Genomic DNA, 22,738 nt, shown 5'->3' with positions numbered 1-22,738 from the left:
CAGCAATGTCCGCAATAGCCAAACTGTGGAAAGAGCCGAGATGCCCTTCAATAGATGAATGGATAAAGAAGATGTAGTCCGTATATACAATGGAATATTACTCAGACATCAGAAAGGATGAATACCCAACTTTTACATCAGCATGGACGGGACTGGAGGAGATTATGCTAGGTGAAATAAGTCAAGCAGAGAAAGTCAATTATCATATGGTTTCACTTATTTGTGGAACATAAGGAATAGCATGGAGGACATTAGGAGAAGGAAGGGAAAAATGAAGGGGGGAAATCAGAGGGAGAGACGAACCATGAGAGACTATGGACTCTGGGAAACAAACAGGGGTTTATTTCAGAGGGGAGGGGCGTGGGGGGACAGGTTAGCCCAGTGATGGGTATTAAGGAGGGCACGTACTGCATGGAGCACTGGGTGTTATATGAAAACAATGAATCGTGGATCACCACATCAAAAACTAATGATGTATTGTATGGTGACTAACATAACATAATAAAATAAAATTAAAAAAAAAGGAGTTGGCTTTTGTAAGGTGAACAATCACACACATATATATATATATATATATTTTTTTTTTTTTTTCTTAAAAGGTCAGATTTTATTTTCAGGTTTTCTTTTAGTAGACTTGCTTGTCCTGCTTTGTGTGGTTCATTTCCAGTTTATGTACATCAAGAAATGCTTCCTGCATCTCTAATAAATTCCCCCAAAGGAAACAAGTCAGAGTGAATCAGACTAGGGAATTATTGCCACACTAACAGCAACATGCTTCATTTGGTTGTGTTTGTGCATTTCTAGTGTTCACTTTGCTGAATCTAGGAAACCTTCATAAATTAGGACTTGATAAAGGGGGTTGGATTTAACCTATGATCTGAAAACCAAACCAAAACAAAACAAAATGGGTGTGGGCTGGATAAATAGTGGAAGAAATGCTAAGAACAAAGACATCGTTTTCCCCAACCACTCCCTTCTCAGACTCTTACCATATTGCACCCTCCATGCTCCTTCTAGAGGACCAGGGAAGACCTCAAACCCCATTACCACTCGTGTAGCTATCAGTCAGCCAGGCCCAAATCAAGGCTTAGAGCCAGGCAGCTCTGCTCTGAGAGCCAGGGCTGGGTAATGAGCTTAGTTCCCTAGCAACCTGTACATGAGTGTTGCTGATAAAATGGATTACATACTGCTGATGAATCCCAAGTAAATATCATATTGACCCAACAAAGGAGTTAATTTGTACCTGCTGTCACACCCTGGGCTGAATGACAGAATTCTGTGATCCCTGCTAATACTCTCCCTGGAACATCATGAGAAAACAAAATGCCCTGATGGGGGTCAAAAGTGGATGTTTCAACTTCCTATCACCTCCGCAAAAAAAGTTCTTGTAACAGGAAGAAGAGGGTCTGTTTTTCCTTCCATTGCTCTCCCAATACAAATCAGATTGCCTAAAATACCACCCCCAAAGAGTTATTCCAGGGTGCCCTGGGCAACAGAGATGAGTAGTCACCGAACCCTAAATCAACCAACTGCCATTTTATTTACACCTTGGTCTTTGGGAGTTTGGTTTGTGTTTCTCCATCCTCAAAAGCCTAATCTCCCCTGGATACTCAGACAAAATGAAGTTTCTAGAAGCCAAGTGAGTTTGAATCAAATCCAGGCTCTGCCACTTCCAGCTGTGTGACCTGTCTTTGGGATAAGAGGCCTACCTCAGAGGGTTGACTTGAAAATTAAATGAGGTAACATACATAAAATGTTTGAAGCTGAACCTGGAATATGAGTCTTATAGAAATTTTTGCTATGATTGTCATTATTAAGCCAAGGACGGCCCTGAAATGGAAGGTGATGACTAGCCCACCTAAATGACCCCCCCCCCCCTTTCTCAGACAACAGCAGCCTCCAAAGACAAACCATCAGAAGAGCAGTTGGGTCCAAGATGTTCAGTTGGGTCCAAGATGTTCTTTACTGGAACCACATTGGGGAGCCAGCCCCAATATGTGACCCCCTCTGCCCACCACCTCAGTGACAGGAAGGAGACAAAGGGTCCAGCAAAGCTTCCCTAGAATCTTGTGGATGAAACAAAGCATTTAGAGGAGCTCTGCAGAAGCCACCTTCACGGTGACCTAGTTCAAGCTATGGGTTGGGCAGTCAGAAGGATGAACTACCTAACTTCCAGGGACACACAACCAAAGGCATGTTCCTCACACATTAACTAGTTACACTTCTAAATGTATTATATTTTACCATTAAGATTTAATAATTAAGAAAAAGGATAGGGGTGCCTGGGTGGCTCAGTCGTTAAGCGCCTGCCTTCGGCTCAGGTCATGATCCCAGCGTCCTGGGATCGAGCCCCGCATCGGGCTCCCTGCTCGGCGGGAAGCCTGCTTCTCCCTCTTTCACTCCCCCTGCTTGTGTTCCTCTCTCACTGTGTCTCTCTCTGTCAAATAAATAAATAAAATCTTTAAAAAAAAAAAAAAAAGAAAAAGGATAAAACAGAGCATTCATCTTATAGCTGAACATAGACTTCTTCTAAAAGGATGGCTCTCAGTCATCTCTTACTTGAAGGTCTCCCTCCTGATGTCCTTGTGAGAGGACTAGGTGAATTAAGAGAATGGGCCATAGCTATAGTCAAGGACAATCCGGGCTCAGGTTAGGGGATAGGTAATATGCATTTTCTCTCCATGGAGCTAGTGTGCCCGGGGGTCAAATTTACCAACAATGGTTTTTCAACTTGGTTTCGTGAACAGGCCAACTTGCCTGGTCAGGAGAGGTCATCCTTATAGGCAAGTGAAGCACGACAAAGCTCTTTGTCCAGTTTGGCATCTGTCTTTGTAAAGGATATTGAAATTGATAACTGAATATGACAGAAGCTAAAATTTATGCCTGCTGTGTGCTAGAAACTGTGCTATGCTTTAGAGGGACAACTATAATACCTCCTGGTAGTTCTTCTGATGTGTGACCATTAGTCATTGAGAGTATGTCTGAATTTGGAACCCTGATGTAGAAGGATAGCCTTGTGAACATAAAGGCTCTGATCAAGGTAGAAGGAAGTGTTTACTGAATCGAGCTTTGAAAAAGAAACACTAAATAGAAGCCCTGTTCACTGATTTCACCCTTGTTTTTCTCTCGCTCACATTAGCAACAAGCAAGTCTGGAAGGGTCCTGTGTATGGTTCCCAGTGAGTCACATTTTCAGAGATCTTTAGAATCTTGTAGATCACGTTGTCTATCCCTGTGTGTGTGTCCTCCCCCAGCTTTTACTATGAGTAAGGAAATCAATGCCATGAGAAATACCCCAGAGTAAGCTTCAGTGGCAGAACCAGAGCAAGAACCAGAGTTTCCTGACTCACAGTGCCTTCTTTCCTAGATCCCATTGCCCCTACAAATCAACAGGGCCCAAACACACACAAAGAGCTGAATGGGACATACCCACCACTTGGCAAGATCTCAAAGTCAAAGCATTAAGGGCCAAGCAGGGCCATCTGAAGCATCTGAGATCATTGGAACAAAAGGTCAGGTTATGTGAGGAAAGCCTATTGCTTAAGCTAAGTAATCTCAATAGACTGGCATCTACAAAATGCCCTGTATGGAAAACAACATCAGTCCACTATCAAAATTCAATATGAATCTAAAAATAGACACACTAAAAAAAAAAAAAAAGTAAATCCTGAAGCTCAACAGATGGTGTTGGATGGAGGCAGGAGGTCTGACGTCAACCATTGAGGAAACTGGCTTTGTTTGGTGAATAGGTTTGAGGGCTTGGACCTCTGGTGTTAGGTTTTAAGATAAAACTTTTTATTTAAATTTGATCCTTGTGTACCCACTGGACTGTGAGCAAAGGACATCTGGGAACGGTGCAGGTCACTGAACCTGACGGGCAGCGATCTAAGTCCACGTTTCTCATCAGGCCAGGGTTACCCCATCCATATTTTCTAGAGTATCAAATGGCACCCTCTACTTCCTTCACAAGCAGGCCAGCCTTTCTAGATGCACAGGGGACATCAAATGACCCGATTCTTCCTTCAGAAGTTCTCTCCTACTGCCTCTGGACACGTGGGGGTTACTGAAACAGCCTCCTTCCCGGTACCTCTGCTGTACCTTTCTCCCTTTCATCCATGCCCCACAGAGCTGCCACACTGTGCTTTCAAATCCTCACTTCCTATAAGACCTCCAAGGAACACTTTCTCTCCAGAATAAGCCCAAACTCCTTGCTGGCAGTGTAAGAACTCCACAGTGCAGCCAGAATCTAGAATCTCCTCCCAAAAGGGTCTTTCTCACGCCTTCCCACTGCAGGCCTCCTGCTCCAGCATGGTCATCGCTCTCCCTACACTGGAGGATTGTGCCTGCAAACCTCTCCTTCCCTGCAGCTCCCTGTGCTCTGCTCCTCACCTCCACCCAGCGACTCCCCACAGGGCACCTGAGCCCTCCACCCTCCTCCCCAGCAGCCCTTCTCGCCCCCAGGAGGCGAGGGTGGGGACCGCTGGTCTGAGTCCCAGCTCTGGCACTTAGCTAGCTGTGGGAGCCAGGCCAAGCTGCTGAGCACCCTGACCTCTTCCTCATCTGCCCACAGACATGGCACCAGCACCACACCCCATGAAACTTGTGTAAGATTTATTATGTTAGTTCTTGCACGAGGCTTGCCACACAGAAGGTGCTCGTTAAGTAGAAGCCTCTCCCCTTCTCATCACATACCATCTTTATTCCCAGTTGCTAACTGATGTCTACTATATCTCCTCTCCTTGAACAGAAGAGTTGTGCTCCCTGCTATCTGCCAATGGCACCAGGTAAGCTGCTGGTACAGACCCTCCTGACCAACTTTCTCATCATTGCAGGAGTGTCCTATCCTTCTCACGTTCTATCTACTTCCCTCTATCGCTCTCACTCTCTCTCTCTCAATCCTTCTCCCTGGTGGGAAACCATCCCCAGTGAGCCAAAGCGTTTTATACACATGCTTCGCAGTACTGTTTTCTCCAAACACTTCCATTACTCATCCAACCAATTTAGAGACAGCACTCACAGAGAATATGAGAGAGAATCTGCTTCCAAAAATTCCATCTCTACCTCTCAGGAATGTGCCCGTTTTAACAATGAAAGGACATCTGTAATGGAAGCCTTCAGGCACAGCGGCTGTCTACACGCATCACATTGTATGCGGGAAGGTAAAAATCATCACGATTTCCTCCAGACTCTCGGAACGTACAGTGGTTTTAAACTGCGGGTTTTTTTGGTTTTTGTTTTTTGTCTTAGATGAAATTCTTTCTTCAAATGATATCTTACTTGGAATACTACTGTGCGAAGCAGTTAAAAGTGGGGCTGCTCCCAATGGAGCAGGAGGAGGAGAGTGAAGATGTTCTTGCCACAGCACGTCCAGGGTCCGTGTGTCTAGACGCATGTGCACGTTTGTGCATACACACACACACACACACACACACACACACACACACAGCACCTCCATAAAGCCGACTTCGAAACCTACAGCTTAGAGGAACATGCAAATAGGGGCGCCTGGGTGGCTCAGTCGGTTAAGCGTCTGACTCTGGATTTCGGCTCAGGTCATGATCTCAGGATCGTGAGATCAAGCCCCGCTTTGGGCTCCGTGCTGGGTGTGGAGCCTGCTTAAGATTCTCTCTCTCGCTCTCCCTCTGCCATACCCCCTCTCTCCCGTTCTAAAGAAAGGAAAAAAGAATAATATACCAATAATTTAGGAGAATGCACAAGTATATTCCCTGGTGGTGAAGAGTATTTACTAGACGAACATGTATACATATGTACAGAAAGTCAAAGGAGTGTAAATCTCTTCTGCCATGTGTCGACATCAAATAGATGATTTACAATTTGTACTCAAGTTGATGTTACAGAGAGAGAGAAACATAGAGAGGGAGTTCTGTGGCAGAGAGGCAAAAGCTATCCCTGGGCAGTACCTTCTGGTTCACTTATCGCTAACATCAGCTCCGCAGGGAGCCAAGCATGGACTGGCGACCTGCAACCCCCAAACGCAGCATTTTTCTACAAGAGGCCCTCACATATGGTAGTGACCTCAGAAATCATTTGATTGAAGAGTATTTAGTGATAGCAGGAACAGTTACACTGTATCCCCTGATGAAACTGTTCATCATGTATAGCATGATACCAAGTTTATAAATACAGATGTATAAACAGATAAGTACTTTTACACTCAAAATACATCAAAATGTGACTGGTCATTAGAATCATTCTTATTTTCTTGACCTCTTCTTTACCAAATTTTCTACAATTGAGAAAAAATTCTTTGTGATAATAAAATATTATGTTTTTAAAAGCCAAGGACAGCAGTTTCTGAAAGAAAACAAAGCAATGAGTCCTGGGCAGGAGATGCAGCCTAGCACTTTCCACACTGTGGTGTAATGAACATGCTCCAGCGAGGCTTCAAGTTCCACGAGGTCAGGAAACGTAACTACCTTGTTCACCATGAGCTCCCTCGGCAGGTAGCACGGCACCTCAACACCCGTGGTGTGGTACACAGTGGATGCTCCCTAAGTGATGGCCGAGTGGACAGGTGTGAGGACCTCATCCTACTCCAGCCCATTTTGAATATACGGACGGTCCCTGACTTCCGATGGTTCAATTTAGGATTTTTTTTTTTTTTTTATTTACAATGATGTGAAAGCAATACACATTCAGTAGAAACCGTACTTCAAATTTTGCCCTTTTCCCAGGCTAGTGATATGCGGTACTCTCTTGAGCTGGGGCAGTGAGTCCCACCCAGTTCCCAGTCAGACACTTGATCATGAGGGCCAACAACCTGTGTACTTACAACCAATCTGGATGCATACAAACATTCTGTTTTCCCACTTCAGTACAGTATTCAGTCAGTCACAGGAGATATTCACCAGTTTACTGTAAAATAGGCTTTGTGTCAAGTGACTTTGCCCAACCGTAGGCTAACGTGAGCGTTCTGAGCACATTTAAGGTCGGCTGGGCTAAGCTATCATGTTTGGTAGGTTAGGGGTATTCAGTGCATTTTCAGCATAGGATATATTCAACGGACAATGGTTTTGTCAGGATATTACCCCATTAAGTAGAGAAAGATCCATAATTCCTGTGCCCATGTCCTGTTTCTCCTCCCTTCTCTCTTGTACTTCCAGAAAGCAGACACATTTCCAGAAACAGTTTGATGGATCCTGCTACACTTGCCAGCTTAGGGGGCATTGTTTTGTTTGTTTGTTTTTATTTCAATCTCACGGAGTCCAAGTAAAACAGGGCTATCATCTTCAGACCCTTTCTCTGACAGCAATGTGTGACAGCAAATAGAGACTGGGGAGAGGGGTTTAGAGATGAGGCTATCTGAAGTAGAGAATCTGAACAGCAGGAAGGAGCTCAGAGAAGCAGACAGAATAATGTGTGAGCAAGGGCTGTTGGGGAATTTCCATTCCAATCTGAATTCTATTACAGTCAAGTGGGAAGGCCTTGCTGGGCCTCAGTTTCCCACCGGAAAAAGACAAGTGACCATCCTTGCCTCCCCGAGATGTTTAGGAACATGTGCAGTGGCTAACAGAAGTGAAGGTATTTTTAAAAGCAACTGTCCTGTCCCTATCAAATGCAAGGTTTCCTTACAGGCAAAGAGGCAGAAGCATCATAGATTAAGAGCCAACATGCACACCTCTCTGTCTTGGGGGCATGTGAGCGTTAATTAACTCTATTACCTTTTGTTTCATCAGGCAGAAGGCATCCTGGTATGCTTCAAGACCTGAGTCAGATCCTTCTGCTCCATGAAGCCTTGCTTGATTATGGAAACTCTTATCTCCTCTAACTGGCTGGGGCATGCCTGGCTGGTCCACACACAGACACATCTTAACACACACACACACACATACACGTTCTATTTCTCTCTCCCTCTCTCGCCATCTCTCCCTCTCTCTCAATCCTCACCAGCCCTCCACAGGCCTCAGACCATCCCTCCTCAAGAGCATAGCGTTTACCCTCCCCCCACCAACTAGTTTGATTTGATAGCATCTTGATTACCAGGTGGCAGCCTGACCCACAGACCAACTCATGGTGCTAAACGTATCAATCTCCTTTTGTGAGTCACCAGATCCAATCAAAACCCCTCCAGCCCCTTCCACATCCGGCCGCTTCAGACTGCAGGCTCTATCTAGTAGGAGACATACTTCATTCAATGGTTTCTTGGCTCTTTTTCGACTTAATCTGACAGAGTCATCTCTTTCAAAAAAAAAAAAAAATCTACCAATGGCCAAATTTTTTACTTTGTTTTCTGCTTTTGTGCTTGCTGTCCTACAGAGTCAATGATCAAAATAAACATCAAGGTTCCTTGCAACTGTAATTTTTCCCCTACCATTGTCAACACTCCTTCTCCGCAGTTCTCACCCCACACTCACACAGCTTATTAAAACTCATTTGAAAAATGTCTCCAGTTGCTTTTTAAGGATTTTTCCATTCTGCATTTCCCCCAGGGCAGTGAGGGAGGCTGGCCAAGGGAGATTCTCTAGGAGTTCACCCTCTGTTTCCTTTACGGCAGCTGAGAGAGGCAGAGCCCTCCAGGAGCTAGCTTCCCAGGCCTGGCGGGAAATGCCAAAGGGTGGGGGATGGGGGCGACGAGGTAGAGATTAATATTTTTAAAGAGGAAAAAATCATGGATGAAATTACTCAAGACAAATTTTATGGGATCCAGTCGGAAGCGGTGATTTCACAATGGGGATTGTACACAGAATCTAAAAATGCCTGAGAATTTTATTTCCTTTAACTACAAAAACAAAAACAAAAGCAAAAACAAGCCCATCACTCAGTGGCTCTCCCATCCCTAGATTTCTGTGGGTGAGGGAGAAGCCTGAAAAGGCAGTTCCTGAAGTCGTTCCTCTCCCTAAGCCCTGACTTTGACTAAGCCCATAACCTGTAGAGACTAGCAGGGTGCCCGGCCCAAGGAAGCGGGTTAACAGCACGGTATACCCTTGAACAACGCGGCAGATGGGAAACCAAGCCCCCGCATGGTCAAAAATACCCATATAACTTTTGACTCCCCCCAAAGCTTTACCAATAGTCTACTGTTGAACAGAAGCCTTACTGAGAACATAGTCGATTAACATATTTTGTAGATTGCATGTTTTATATACTGTATTCTTACAATAAAGTGAGATAGACGAAAGAAAATGTCATTAAGAAAACCGTGAAGCAAAGGAGATATGTGTACAGTCTTGTACTGTTTCGAAAATAACCCGCATGTAAGGGGCCAGTTCGAACCCGTGTGGGCCTAGGGTTGACTGTATTTCCATCTTCTCTCTACAAATCATCAGATCTCACAGGTGCAGGAATTTTGCTCATCATCTCCCAAACACCCTCCACTCTTCCTCTCCTTCCTGCTGTTGTTCAGGCATTGTCATTTGCTTTTCTTCTTTCCAGATCCCTTGGAGAACGATCAGGGTACATGAACCAACGGCAAGTAGTCAGTAGGCATAGAAAAGGCCAAATCAATCACCCTTGAACCGTATCTTCACAGCAGGCTGTGGAGACCAGACCTAATTCATGACTTGACATCATGACTGGCACCAATGGATTTACACAGTCATCCCCAGTGGTCACCACACCGGACAGGCACCCACACGTTACACACATCTAAGTCCTGTCAGGCCACCCGTGTAGTGCGTGGCCTGAAGCTATGTGCAAACCATCAGGAAGTTCTCAAAGCGTGTTTCCATGGGGGCCCCTTCTTCCTATACACTGAAAAACAAAGCCTCACCTAAAAATAATTAAACCCGACTTAACGTTATTGCTGCTTTGTGTGTCAGAATAAAACAAGAGTGAAAGAAATCTTAATAGGCCTGCAATCAGATCTCACATTCCTTAACTGTGTATTAGAGTCTTAGTTGAAACCAGGTTCAGGGTAACTCAGAGGAATTGTCCTTTCTTTTCAGGAAAAGCGAAACTAAAGCAGGACGGAGCTATGGGGATTGAGCCTGGCTCCCGTTCCCAGCCCCGACCGTGGCCCAATCCTCCCCTCCTCAAAGCCTGGCTTGAGCTCTCACCCTACTCCAAACTCCAAGAGCACCTCTCCTCTGAGTCTCCTGGTTTGAACACCCCACACCATGCTCTTTGCTGCTGTTTGCTTACAGAAGGAGTATAACTCACCATCGCTTAGGGAGCAAACCCCTCCATTTTTCTGCTGATAAGCCCAGAGCCAGCACCTACCTCATAGTTAGAAGAATGAATAATAGCTACTCTTTAAAACCATGACTACTGGTTGTGATAGGAAAAGTCACATTTTCTAGATGTTGCGGGTTTAGAAAATGATTCTTCCTAAGATTGCTTTCATTAGTAAGCTAAGGTCCTTCGGTGAGATTGAAATAGGATTCCCTTTTGACATGTTAGATGAACATACATCTGTTGTGTAAAGTGGGGTGTGCTACTGTTCTCCCAAACAATGGTGGTATGGCAGAGGTGGGGCAAAGTCACTCCTGTAACTGTGGCTATCTGATACCGGCCTGAGAAAAAGGTAAATCTCTGAACTACTAAAGTCCCTTCTCTCCCCAACCCCACTCTTCAGCCATCCAGATCCTAATCTCCATGTCAGTTTGGTTATTGTTCTGTCATAAAGGAAATCCATGGTGTTACTCAACACCATTTTGTGCTCCAAAAGCTGCCATACAATGAGGAAGCTTAGCCTTGATGTTCTACAATATACAGAGGAGAACACTGCTGACATGGAAGATATTCATTCTCTCACTCGTTCACCAAGAGGTGTAGGAAAGCTGACCCTCCACTGTGGCTCCCCAAGGACATTGGGCCTCTTGGCAATGTGTCCAAAGAAAAAAACACCAGTGTGGATCCCTACCCAGGAAACCACCACAGATAGTGGAAGAGATGGCTACCCGTTAGGGGTAGGGAAAGAGGGGGGAAAGTTCCCCCAACAGAGGGGACACTGTTCTGGGTCAGGCAAGAGAGCATATCAGTGTGGTATCAGGGCAAGGTCTAGTGGACTGGGAGTTCCAGAGACCAGATGCCAAGTCCGTCTTGGCCAAAACAGAGTATCTTATGGGCAAAAGACTTCTACTCCTCTGAAATCTGATTTTCTCAATGGAGCAAAAAGTAGAGAAAAGAACATTGACCATATGATTCTCTTTTCTCATGTTGGGCTCTGCGTATGTGCACATACATGCATAGACCCACAAATACTAGGCATTCCATAAAACATGTCCAAAACAAGGATTGCCAATGGGTCCTGTACTTGTTTGGAAAAGGGATTTCCAGATTTTCAGAAGGTATTTCTTATTCTCCTAAGATTCTCCAAGATTGGAGGGATAGGAAAAATGCCAGTAGATCACCATTTCTCAGTGTGGAGTAGGTACTGGTATGGATGGAGCTTGAGAACAAATAATTAGAAAATACTATATTAAATAAAGGTGATTTTTTTGTCCCATTGCAGTTCTCCTCAGGGACTTCAATAAGCAAGTGTATGTCGCGAGACAGTCTAAAGGAAGTCAGATGGCAATTTCCCAAACCGTGGGCTACAGAGTCCTTTATGCTTAGAGTTTCTCAAGTGATGAAAGTTCAGAGAAATACCCTTTGAGAAACAGTATACCAAAGAGACTGTAAAGTCCCTGAGGTCAGAGACTGGGCCTTGCTTACCACTATATCTCCACACCTGCCACACTGGAAGAATTCAATCAAATATAATAAAATAAAATTTTGCCAAATGACCAAATGAGTAATTATTGAATTCAAAGTGGAAGAATGTCATCACAGTGACGTAGAGGTGGGAGGATGCCAAGGGGCAAGGGATCGTCTCTCCAAGATGGCACCCTTAACTGTCTGGGCTCCCAATGGGCACAGGGAGGAGTTTCGGGTGAAGTCGCCTGTGCCTTCTCAAGAAGCTAAGGGCTACAGACCCATAGGGCATCCTCAAGGACTTTAACTTTCTTTTTTCTCCAAAAAGGGGTAATAAAATACGAGCTTCATGAAGAATGTTGGCATTTCTCTTCTTAACTAAGAATAAGTTAAAAAAATCAGTTATGATACTCATAGGTCAGACTCCATAATGCTGTTACAGATTATTTTCGTTTCTTTACTGCCACCTTCTGGTTCCCAGGCTCCTACACGGTAAATTTAAAACGCCACCTTATATTTGTATTTCGCCAGGGCATTGTAAGCACTTGCCCACAGCCTTTGCCTCCTATGACATTATATAAGTCAGAAGTGGTTAGGGCGGCCTTCACTCCTTTTTATCTGACCTGAAGGCAACAGGGAACTTAAGTGATTTGCCTAGTGATAGAAAGTTAGGAGCAAGGACTAACCACGCCTGTTGGTTTTTCCAAGGAGCAAATACTGGGTTTAGCCATTTGGCTTTGTCCAGCTACCTCTGCAAAGAGTTCTATTGCCCTCTCATCCCTCCACAAGCACAACCTTGAATGGAAAATTCCATGCCCTTAAAAAAAGAGGATGCTGTTCAAATATACCCTGATCTTTTCAAGGGTAAAATCCATTCCACTTTACAAGGCCTATGAGAAAAGAATGTAGAGGGTCTATAATTGATTTTTTTTTTTTTTATCTGACATCAAGATGCCATCCCATCATACAGCACTACCCCAAGATGGCGGCCCACCATTTTCTTCTTAGCCATACCTTGGTCTGAAAGCAGCAATAGAGTTGGGTTAGGTACGGGTGTTTCCGCGCCAGCGCCAAAATCCTCTTCTCCGTCATCGTGCAGTCCACATCATCATCCTGGAGGATGACATCCTTCTTTAAGACCTTCACAGCATATACTTCATCTTTGCCTTTCAGCTCTGCCAACATGACCTGCAATGAACCCAAACCACTCCCATCAATCTATACACACATGGAATCAAAAGAAAAAACACAAGTCAATACCAAAGGCTTTAAAAACTAACTTCTTTTTTCTTTCATTTTAAATACTATAACAACATTAAAAAATGTTTAGAAAAACTACCCATCCTAATATAGCTACTATAATTCATTTATTTATGTTTCATCTCTAGCACAGGACCTAAGCAAAGAAAAAAGAAGTTCAACACACATGTGTGAAAGACTTATTCATACATACATATACATTTGTCATACTTGCAATTATAGTATTGCACAAGTAATATTTTTTAACTGACATTAGTAAGGATTTATCATCTACATTGTCACCATCATTATCAGTCTATATCAGCCATTATCAATTATACTCAATTGAAGTAAACATATTACAATTTATTTAACCATTTACCTCGTATTACACACTTGAGTGAAACCTAATTATTAAATATCACAGAAATAAATTGGATCGAGTATTTTTGTACATGTCATTTTGTTTCTTTTGGGGGGCGCATATCCTTAAGCTGGAAAGTCTTAGAGTATAAGGTTAGATATTTTGCACATTTCTTGAGTTTCAAAAAGGATATACAAAATAATCTGCTGCTAGGAATGTAGAGATGCTCTAGTTTCATGGCAGTGTACCCACATTGGGTGTTTTCACTTAAAAAGTGTTTTTGCTCATATAACAGGTGTGAAATATAACCTCAAGGCTGTTTTAACTTGCAATGGAACTTTTTAAAAAATTTTTCCTTAAATTGTATTTGTGTGAGTTGTCAGTTTCATATTCAAGATAACTCTGTCTAGTTCTATCTACTGTCTTATATTATTTTCTTATGAATCTGTATGGAGTTAGTATATAACGATACTAACACTTTGCTTTCTGCAGAGGTTTGTCTAAGCCTGTTTTATGATTTTCTGTTCTATAGCAAACAGGATCACTTGTCCTTACATAGCTAGATCTGTCATGTTTGCCTTCATGGTTCTTCTATAGCATTAACGCTGGGAATGTGATTCCTTCTCCAGAGAGCAAATTCACAGTTCTATGAGCTTCAAGTTTTCCCATCGTTTGATATTTTTGCACTCATTTCTCCGCAATGTGACAAGTCCTTCTCTTTTTAAACAACCATCTCCTAAGCCCAGTATTCCAGGGTGAGCTGCCAGGCCTCAAGATCGGTAACTCAGAAGCTTCAAGAAGGAATTCAGGGTGCTACCTGAGGAACTTTCATCGCTGACGAGTAATGCAAAATCTTTAAAAGTAGCTCAAATGCTGGCTGCGATTTTTCCTAAAAAACAACCTGAATGCTCCAGAGTCATCCAAGTTCCCATCCTGCCTATACGGTAAGTAGACCTGGAAACTCTGAGCCTGCTCGTTTCCCTTGACTCTTGTTCAAAATTAAACCTGCTCACATCCCCGAGTTACGCCTGGACCAGGGCACTGGGGCCAGCTTCTTATTTACTCAGTCTCTGAAGAATGTGATTGCTTCAGCCTCTACATTTAAGTGTGCTCCTCCTTGGGTTACCTTCCTCCTACAGCGATCTCAGGATGAGATGGGGCAGGTGAGGGGCTGGGAGGCAGGCCCACGCCCTGGAGGTTTCCAGAGCCATTCCCTTCAGGGAACAGCAGAGCGGCTCTGTGGCTCAGCAAGTGGCTGATCTGCAGGCTGCTGCTTTCAAGAGCCCAGGACACGTGAGGGCATGTGACTTGGGAGCCGCCAGGCCCAGGCCCTGGGCCCAGGAGCAGGGTGTGGAAAGGCACCTCCTAGGGACTCCCATCTTTGCGGAGCGCAAGGGAATGATCAGGGATCTCAGCTGAAGGGTTAGCCAGCATCCTGGGCCCTCTGCCCTTCCATCTTCTTTCTAAAATGAACAGGGATTATTTCTCCAAGTCACTGTGCCACTAGAATGGAGTCCGATCACCCCGAAAGCTTCACGGGGCACATACACCCTGCAAGGCTGTGCTTATCTCAGTGTGGGGCAGGACAGGAAGAACGGCACCAAGGGCAAGATCCAAGCCAGGAGGTGATTATTCTCATTCTCTTGCCACATGTGCAGGATAAACAGCCCTTAGTAAGTGCCAGAAAAGTCAGTTAAATAGCATTTAACTTTCCAAATAATACATGCTCAGATTCGCTCAGAGCCCGAAGTTCACGGAGGGCAGAGATTCCAGAGTTCGTTTTTTTTTTTTTTTTTTTTTTTAAGATTTTTTATTTATTTGACAGAGAGAGACACAGCGAGAGCAGGAACACAAGCAGGGCTAGTGAGAGAGGGAGAGGCAGGCTTCCCGCAGAGCAGGGAGCCCAATGCGGGACTCGATCCCAGGACCCTGGGATCATGACCTGAGCCGGAGGCAGACGCCTAACGACTGAGCCACCCAGGTGCCCCACCAGAGTTCATTTTCAAAGTCTCTGTCATGAATTACAGCCAGAACTTCAGATGGATCTCTGAAGGAGGGAAGAAATGCAGTGTTAGCTAGTATCGCCGAGAATGGGGATGCCAAGCACACATAAAACAATTTAAACGTTCCCAAGTGCCTTTTTTTTTTTTTTTTTACCCACGACCTCACTTGATGCCTGTGTCCCCATTTGACAAAGGAGAAAAACTGAGTCCCGAAGAAGTTAAGTGACTAGCTGGAAGTCCCACAGCGAACGAGCAGCAGATCCCGGGCTCCCACCTGCTTGGCCGCACGCCATTTCCACGGAACAAGGAAGGAAGACGCAACAAGACCAGGCTGAGATGTTCACAGCCTGATCTTACTCAGATCGGACAGATGAGGCAATGCCACGGGGCAGAGAAAGTCAGCAGTTGTACCCATGCACGCCACAGACCTTGCCAAAGCTGCCTTTGCCCAGCACCTTGATGAAGGTGAACTCATCCAGACCCAGGCGCTTGGCCTGGCCCTGCCGCACTTCGCCGTTCTCCCCGGGGCTCGCCTGCTGGCCGTCGCCGCCTGTTACGCGGTGCTCCTCCCCGCGGGTGTCAAAAGACAAGGCCTTCCGGATGTTGTTTTCAAGTTCTTTTATTTCTAGGGCCAAGGGTGACAAGAGCTCACATTAGTGCATACCTCAGGATCCCTTCGCATCGGGACTCAGCACTCAGACCACACCCCCCACCCCCGAACCGCACCGTGAGGTCTCAGCCCGCCTTCGGATTCTTCATAGCAGCAGATCCAGCCTGGCATCCCTCCACGGGTTCCTCCCTTTGCTCTCCAAGCTTTCACTGGCACCTAATGTACAGCAGGGCCTAGGGATGCGAAGAGGAGGCGGACACAGCTCCCCAGGGCCGACACTTCCAGATTACACCGAAAGCCGGCCCAATCTCTCTCTGAAAGCCCCCTCTGGCCTGTGGCCTGTTCTGTTATTCTAGGTGTAGTGCAGGAATCCTGGCTTTCTCTGGAACCCTGTGGAGTCTCAAAGACAACAGGCTCCCTTCAAGTTCCCTTTGAAAATTAGAAGCGTGGTTAAATGGAGAACTGTCATCACAGTTATCACCTGTGATATAACTGTATCAGAAGCTAGGACCGGGAAGCCTTGAACCTCTGAAGGACTCTACTTGGCCTTATTGTTGCATTTATTCTAATATCCATCTCCCACAAGGTTATTCAACAAAATGAGCCACGGGTTTCTCATTAACTAAAGAACTGCTGTCCGAGAGTGACATGTTGCAAATTTATCTCAGACGGGGCAGGGATTCCTCAGTACAGTTTCACAACCACGGGGCAGTCTTGTGCCCCTGCAGAGCAGGTGACCTAAACTACCCGGCGGTGATAACACTGGATGGCCCTTTGACCTTTCCTGTTTGAGCAAGCTTTATTGTTAGCTATTCATTCACCACGACACACACACCTCTCAATGCAGAACTGGGCACCACAAGCATAATCTGATTTTAAGAGATGCTCATCAAAAACTGGGCTGATGGAAGGGGGACACAGACTATCAACCCTTGGGAATCAGAATGAGGCATGATGACCAGGTGCTGCTTGACATAAAGAAATCTTCAGCGTCTTTTCAGAAGGATGGAGGCCCATAAGAGCTTGCTCAAGGAATCTGGATCTTTCTTAGATCTGCTGGGGTGGAGGGGAGGGAGGGTTGAGGATGGCTCCTGAGTCTCAGGCTCTCCCCTTGCCAATTCAGCCATTCCCTAGCACTTTTTCCTTACTCAGTATACCTTCTAGTCTCAGCAAACAGCTAAAATTCTCAGTTTTCAAGGCAAACTACTAAACAGATTTTGGAAGACAGAACTTGGGTGTTTAGGTTTTCCAAAGCTTGAAGAAAATGTCATTCTGTGTCTTCTCACAGTGGAAGGAAGAGAAACTGTGTGTTATCTCTCTCCTGTGGCAATACCGTGTCTTGCTAAGAGGGTCTTTGCATCCAATGTGCCCACACCGCTGTACTGACCAGAGACAAACACAGGCACGACATCCCGCCAGGTGGCAGCCAGGCCTAGAAACCACGCTCCACTTCACTCTTACTGGGGGCATCTACTGTATAACATTGTCTCCCTGAAGTTCTCAAAGGAGGTCTCAGCACTCAAAAGGGACACATGGAAACACCCACACAGGTTGCAGGGTAATACCTACTAGTTTGGAGGCCCCTGCGTACCACTGGATTACTCATGAATGGGTCAAATCTTTTTTGGAATGAAGCAGAGTGTAAAGATGCAGAAAGCTAATCAGAGCAGCAAGAACAGCGACTCAGACCAATTACTCTGTGGCCTCAGGATAGGCACACACCACCCTGCAGCCGTTTTATTTACTCCTGGGTAAGCCGAAGTGGGTCACAGTGATGACCCTCTGAGACCGGGGTCCCGAAACCAGGAGGGGTATGGTCTCGCCCTTACTGCCGACTTAGTTCCAGACCATTGGACAGAACTTTTCGACTCCCTGATCTCCCACTTCCCAGCCTGTGACATGGGGACAGGGATGGAGAACCACAGAGTTGGCATGAGCCTAAGATTAAGATAATGAACACAAAGAGGCTACAGAAAATCAAGGCACACTTGTCACGCAATGATGATTATTCTCTCTCTGCAGAAGCATACATCCCTTTCCAGGGATGTCTGGTCACCGGAAGGGAAGGTTTTAAATGTCTTAGTCTCCCCTCAGCATTCTGGGATGCCCGCGGAATTCGGAAACTTCAACTATGTTAGCATTTTTTTTTTTTTAATTTTATTGTTATGTTAGTCACCATACAATACATCATTAGTTTTGATGTCGTGATCCACGATCCATTGTTTTCGTATAACACCCAGTGCTCCATGCAGTATGAGCCCTCCTTAATACCCATCACCAGGCTAACCCCTCCCCCTCCCCCCTCCCCTCTAAAACCCTGAATATAAGCATATTCTTATGCGGAAAAAGGAAACCTGAGCTTTAGGAAGCGGTCAGGCCTAGAGCTGGCTTTCTCCCTTCTCCTGGTCTGTTCTCCAGCTCCATGCTCCTGTCCCTGCCCATCCACAGGCCACCAGCAGGAGGTGGTCCCCCTCCCACAACTCTTGCCCTGCTCTCAGGTTTTGGGGGTGATGATCAGAGTCAGGATGGAAGGAAGTGGCACTCAGCTGAGGGGCATGGTGGATGGGAGGACAGGTCTGGGAACAGGCCCCGGGGCACTCTCCTACATTTGGGACCCAGGAAAGAGGCGAGGGTAAAGAAAGAGCTACACCATCACCTGCTCTTTCTCTCTTACCCTGGCCTGGACAGGATTTAAGGCAGATACAGCTTTTTAAGTGCCTGTCCCTCAAGACAGCCTTGCAGAGAGAAAGAGCAGCTAAGGAGTCAGTAGGGAGAGGGTGTCTGAAGCCCTTCCAGGGCCGCCCCTGTTCCAGCTAACAAGGGCGGAACAAGGGTGGAGAGGCCTCCACCTCCTCAGTCCTTCGGATGACATTGCTCAGAGGTAACAAAGCAAATCCGAGGGCCTCACCCTGGTCACAGGGGGAGGTGGGTGCTGACTTGGATCGATCTTCCTCCGATGGTGAGCTTCCAGAAGTGGGCTGCGGGGACTCGGCGCCGGCAAGGAGCTAGAGAGAGGGCGAGAAAGAGGGGAGGCGTGAGAAGGGAGGGTGGAGGCTGCCCCAAGGTCAGGAGCATGGAGGCGCTGTACTTATGGAGCGAGGGCTGTAGGAGTCCCTGTTGCCCAGCAGCACTCTCTGAATGGACATTCTGAAAGCAGGCTCAGTTTTATTTGACAGTTAAAGGGAAGACAAGCGACTGCACCGGGCCGTGTATGCAAGTGCTGAGTCACTCCACTGTACACCAGGATCTAATATTACACTATATGTTAACTGGAATCAAAATAAAAACTTAAAGAGAGAGACTGCAATTTGTTCAGTTTTCGTTCTACCCACGCACAACTGTCCCACTTCCGTCGAGACCTCTCTCGCCTACGCAAGCAACGCAAGTTACCGCACCCAAAGCAACTCAACGTTTGTCTCTAGCACCTGTTGGGCACTTATCCATCGTCTTGTTCAGCTGTATTTAGTTAATGGCCTCTGCACGTGGATACTGTGTGGGGCTCTCTACTCAGGTAGACTACAGGCTCTTGGAAGGTAAGACTCTAGCCAGTATTTGTGTTGCTCCTGGCGCCTTGCACAAAATGATACCTTTAGTAGAAGCTCAATAAACATTTTTAGATGTATTGATATTGGTTGGCAAATTTTCATAGAGCACACAACACCCCCACCCCTCCCTCCGCCGTGAAGTCTATTTGCTGGCACACCCGTGTCAAGTTCCCATTAAAGTCAGAGGTTTGGACTAAGCGGTCATGCAGAGTTCTGCTCTATTTTACTCTTGATCTACCAGCTGCGTGCACATGTCGTCTCTGGACAATGGACCACCTGCAAGGGGCAACGTGAAGACAAGCAGCGCTCCAGCAAGCCTAACACTCTTGCAAAGAAGCCCTTTTAGCTTCTGACCAAGGGTACTTCTCTCCCTTCCTCTCACACGAAGTTGAGCTACTACTTGGTCACGTGGCTTTTTCCAGCTTTTGCACCAGAAGCAATCCAGCAATAAAAACATCAGAATCCTCTAGTCTTTAACTCTGTCTCTTCCCAAATTTCTCCATGTTGGCTTCTTACCACGAGGTTCCCCAAAATCTAAGACAGGCAGACGATGCCTGGTTATTGGTGTTACAGCCTGTGTAAATAGGGGGGAGAGGGCAGGTGTGTATTGCATTTTCTCTTAAATGTTTCATGACAATTACTAACGATTCTGTCTCAATTTACTTCTAGCAAGGTGAAAAGCCACATCTCCCACGAAGGGCTCTCCCTAGAGCTCATAAATGTGTGTGTCCAACATTGTCATGACAGGGTGTTTGCTTAACCCACCTCTTTGGTGGGAGCCTAGCATTCTTGGGTGCTGACATTCTGCTTGCAATTGCAATGTCTTGGGTCAATAACTGAAGTCCTGTTTCCACTAGTGGGATTTACAGAGCCAAGAGCCACCCCCACCCAGAAGCACAAAATCTCATAGCTAACCAACCAGGGAGAAGAGAATTCTTTTTTCCCAACCCTTGCAAAACAGTTTTGCTTATTGGGAAGGTGGAGAGGGAGGGGTTTAAGAAGATGGAAACAATCCAAACCTCCCCATTCGAGGGAAAGAGCTCTTCTGAGATGCACCAGGGAAAAGGGGCGGGCAGTTTCTAAAAGGAGAAGGGAAACACAGCCCTTCAGAAGGTATTTCAGGGCAGACTTTAGGGAGAACATTTAGGAGTCAAAATTGTAGAGCACCCTGAGACAGACTTGCTTTTCTGGTAAGTGCTTGAGAATGCCTGATACTAGGTGATGAGGATCACTGTCCACCCCCCACCCCCAACAGGATTTCTTGCCCAGTTAAAATGGTTCTCTGATTTTCTCATAACTTACTCTTTTGAAGACTTTTACATTTTCTAGGCTGGAAGCCAAGGCCAAGAAGAACCTTCAAACAAAATGCTATGGATGCCTTGAGCTCTATGTACATCTGTGGGCCCTGACTTACTACCAAAATAGCATCTTAGCAAATGGATCTCTTCCTACTGACATTCAGAATGTCACACGGATAGAGCCAGGGGGGCTTTGGCCTCCAAAGAAAGGCCCAGATGTTTCACGTGGTGGGGCATTAACAATATCCCTTGGGTGGTACTACCACAAATCTCCTTGGCCTGCTCCCTAGAGAAGAATGTGGTCCCAGCGCTTCATCCATGTATCCTCATTATAGTGACACCAGGGACAAAATTCAAACACTGACATTGCTTTCATGCCAGTTCTGGATGCAGATAAGCCTACTTCCTTGTCTAGAAGTGTGCTTTTTCTAGAGGGAATTCCAAAGTCCTCATCTCAGAGATTAGGTTTCCCTGAGGAACAGAACACTTGAGACTTGCTTCATTTTTCCCCCACTTCTGGAACTGAAGGAGACTTTAATGTCACCTGCCCGACCACTTTTTTTTTCTTCCCTTTTTAGCACATGTCTTTAGCTGTGTCTCAAACCCAGAAATCTTAGAACCTTACTCCGGGGTCAGGGGCGGGGGGCGGGGGCTCTCAAGATGAGATGAGAGATGGTGGCCTCCAAAAAGCTCCAGAAACACCTCCAAATAGCCAGTTACCTTTTTCCTCCTCTGGCCGCTGTTGGTGATTTTGTCTGGAGTAACACCTAGGTCAGCCAGGACTTTGGCAATTCCTCTGGCGTCCACCCCACAGTTGGGGGCCACGTTGGTCTCACAGCGCCGGTGAACGTTCATCTTGCAGACTGTAAGGAGACACGGAGAGGAGACTTCCAACATTCGTGACCTAAAACGTTACCTTGTGGGTTTTTTTTTTTTTCCTGATTGCAAAAGTAATACATGTCCATTTGATAGAATTTGGAAAATGCAGAAAGACAAAAAGAGAAAAATAAAAATCACCCATCATCTCATCACACAGAACTAAAACAGCATCCTTCAAAACACCATACAGACATAACCACTGTTTATGGATAAATATCACATTTTATTTCCTCCTAGGGAACAGAACACAGACCATAAGAGAATTTAACCCATTTATTTGGAGAAAGTTCATCTGGATCCTGAGTACAAATGGGTTACACATACACAGTGTGCTTTACTACTTTGCTAAAATGTGGGAATATTACCAAGTGAGAAGTGCCCACAGTACAGCCTACTGAGATGCTCATCTGAACATGAGGACATTGAACGAGGTGACCTCCAAGGCTCCATTCAAATCTAAAATCCAATTTCAAAGGAACAAAAGCCATGCCTGAGAGTCTTTTTTTGCCCACATCATTTAGTTGTCAGTGTAGGACATCAAAAGCGAAAACATCAACTGTTCTGGTTTCCAGTCTAACACGTAAGGCGCTGAGACAATGTTGCTTGGTCCTAACAGGCGCAAAGCTGAACAAACTGAAAAATCAACAACTCTTCTCAGGTCTACTAGTGGAGTAAGGTTATAGGGCACACTGCTGCCCCCAAATGAACAAGACAGACAGGCAGCTACTGTGAACCACAACTCACCGGGCAGAAACTCCCCAGCAGCAACCTCTGTGGGAACCAGGACCAGGGCAGGGAAACCGGAACTGAAACTGGCAAAGTGCTGGAGTCTCAGGGTGGATGAGGCTGAGTCTAAACTCTGGGCAGACCCAGTCATAGGGGCCTCCCACACCTTTGTCAGTTTTGCTTCTAGAAGTTTGACCAGGTCCTCACAGTGAACTCTGGGGAAAAAATTCCCTTATGCTTCTGCCAGGGGCAGGGGAAAAGGAACCATTTTGAAATAAACCAGAATACTCTGTTCTTAACCAGGCCTGCTTTTAGGAGAAACTATTTTGCCACAGCCTAAACTATTGTAGGTTTATCAGATCCCACCTCACCTGGGGGAAGGAAAATACCCTACTCTAGCCTGTTTAGCTTCCCAGGTGGAAGAAGAAAAATACCCAAATCCAGCCCACTCCAGACATCCTGTCCCACCTAAGGGGGAGG

The 22,738-nt window shown here is 45.7% G+C and overlaps 1 protein-coding gene and 1 long non-coding RNA gene across 3 annotated transcripts in view; one reads left to right on the top strand and one right to left on the bottom strand.

Annotated features, from left to right (window-relative positions):
- PRKCE (protein kinase C epsilon) overlaps window positions 1-22,738 on the bottom strand; it is a 478,122-nt gene that overhangs the window by 133,096 nt on the left and 322,288 nt on the right. For both annotated transcript variants that reach the window (XM_081833506.1, XM_081833507.1), the window contains 4 exons: window positions 21,374-21,516; window positions 18,719-18,815; window positions 15,629-15,825; window positions 12,609-12,782 (listed from right to left, as the gene is read on the bottom strand). In XM_081833506.1, the coding sequence (XP_081689632.1) occupies window positions 12,609-12,782; window positions 15,629-15,825; window positions 18,719-18,815; window positions 21,374-21,516 (611 nt within the window). The remainder of the gene's footprint in view (window positions 1-12,608; window positions 12,783-15,628; window positions 15,826-18,718; window positions 18,816-21,373; window positions 21,517-22,738) is intronic.
- LOC145723890 (uncharacterized) overlaps window positions 1-22,738 on the top strand; it is a 1,084,435-nt gene that overhangs the window by 754,791 nt on the left and 306,906 nt on the right. The gene's annotated exons all lie outside the window — the stretch shown is intronic.

The sequence above is a fragment of the Leptonychotes weddellii genome, chromosome 10 (genome assembly GCF_054177405.1).
Source record: "Leptonychotes weddellii isolate Sample4059 chromosome 10, ASM5417740v2, whole genome shotgun sequence".
NCBI classification, from domain to species: Eukaryota; Metazoa; Chordata; class Mammalia; order Carnivora; family Phocidae; genus Leptonychotes; species Leptonychotes weddellii.
Note: the sequence above shows the minus strand (reverse complement) of the source record. Positions and strands in the feature narration are given on the sequence as shown.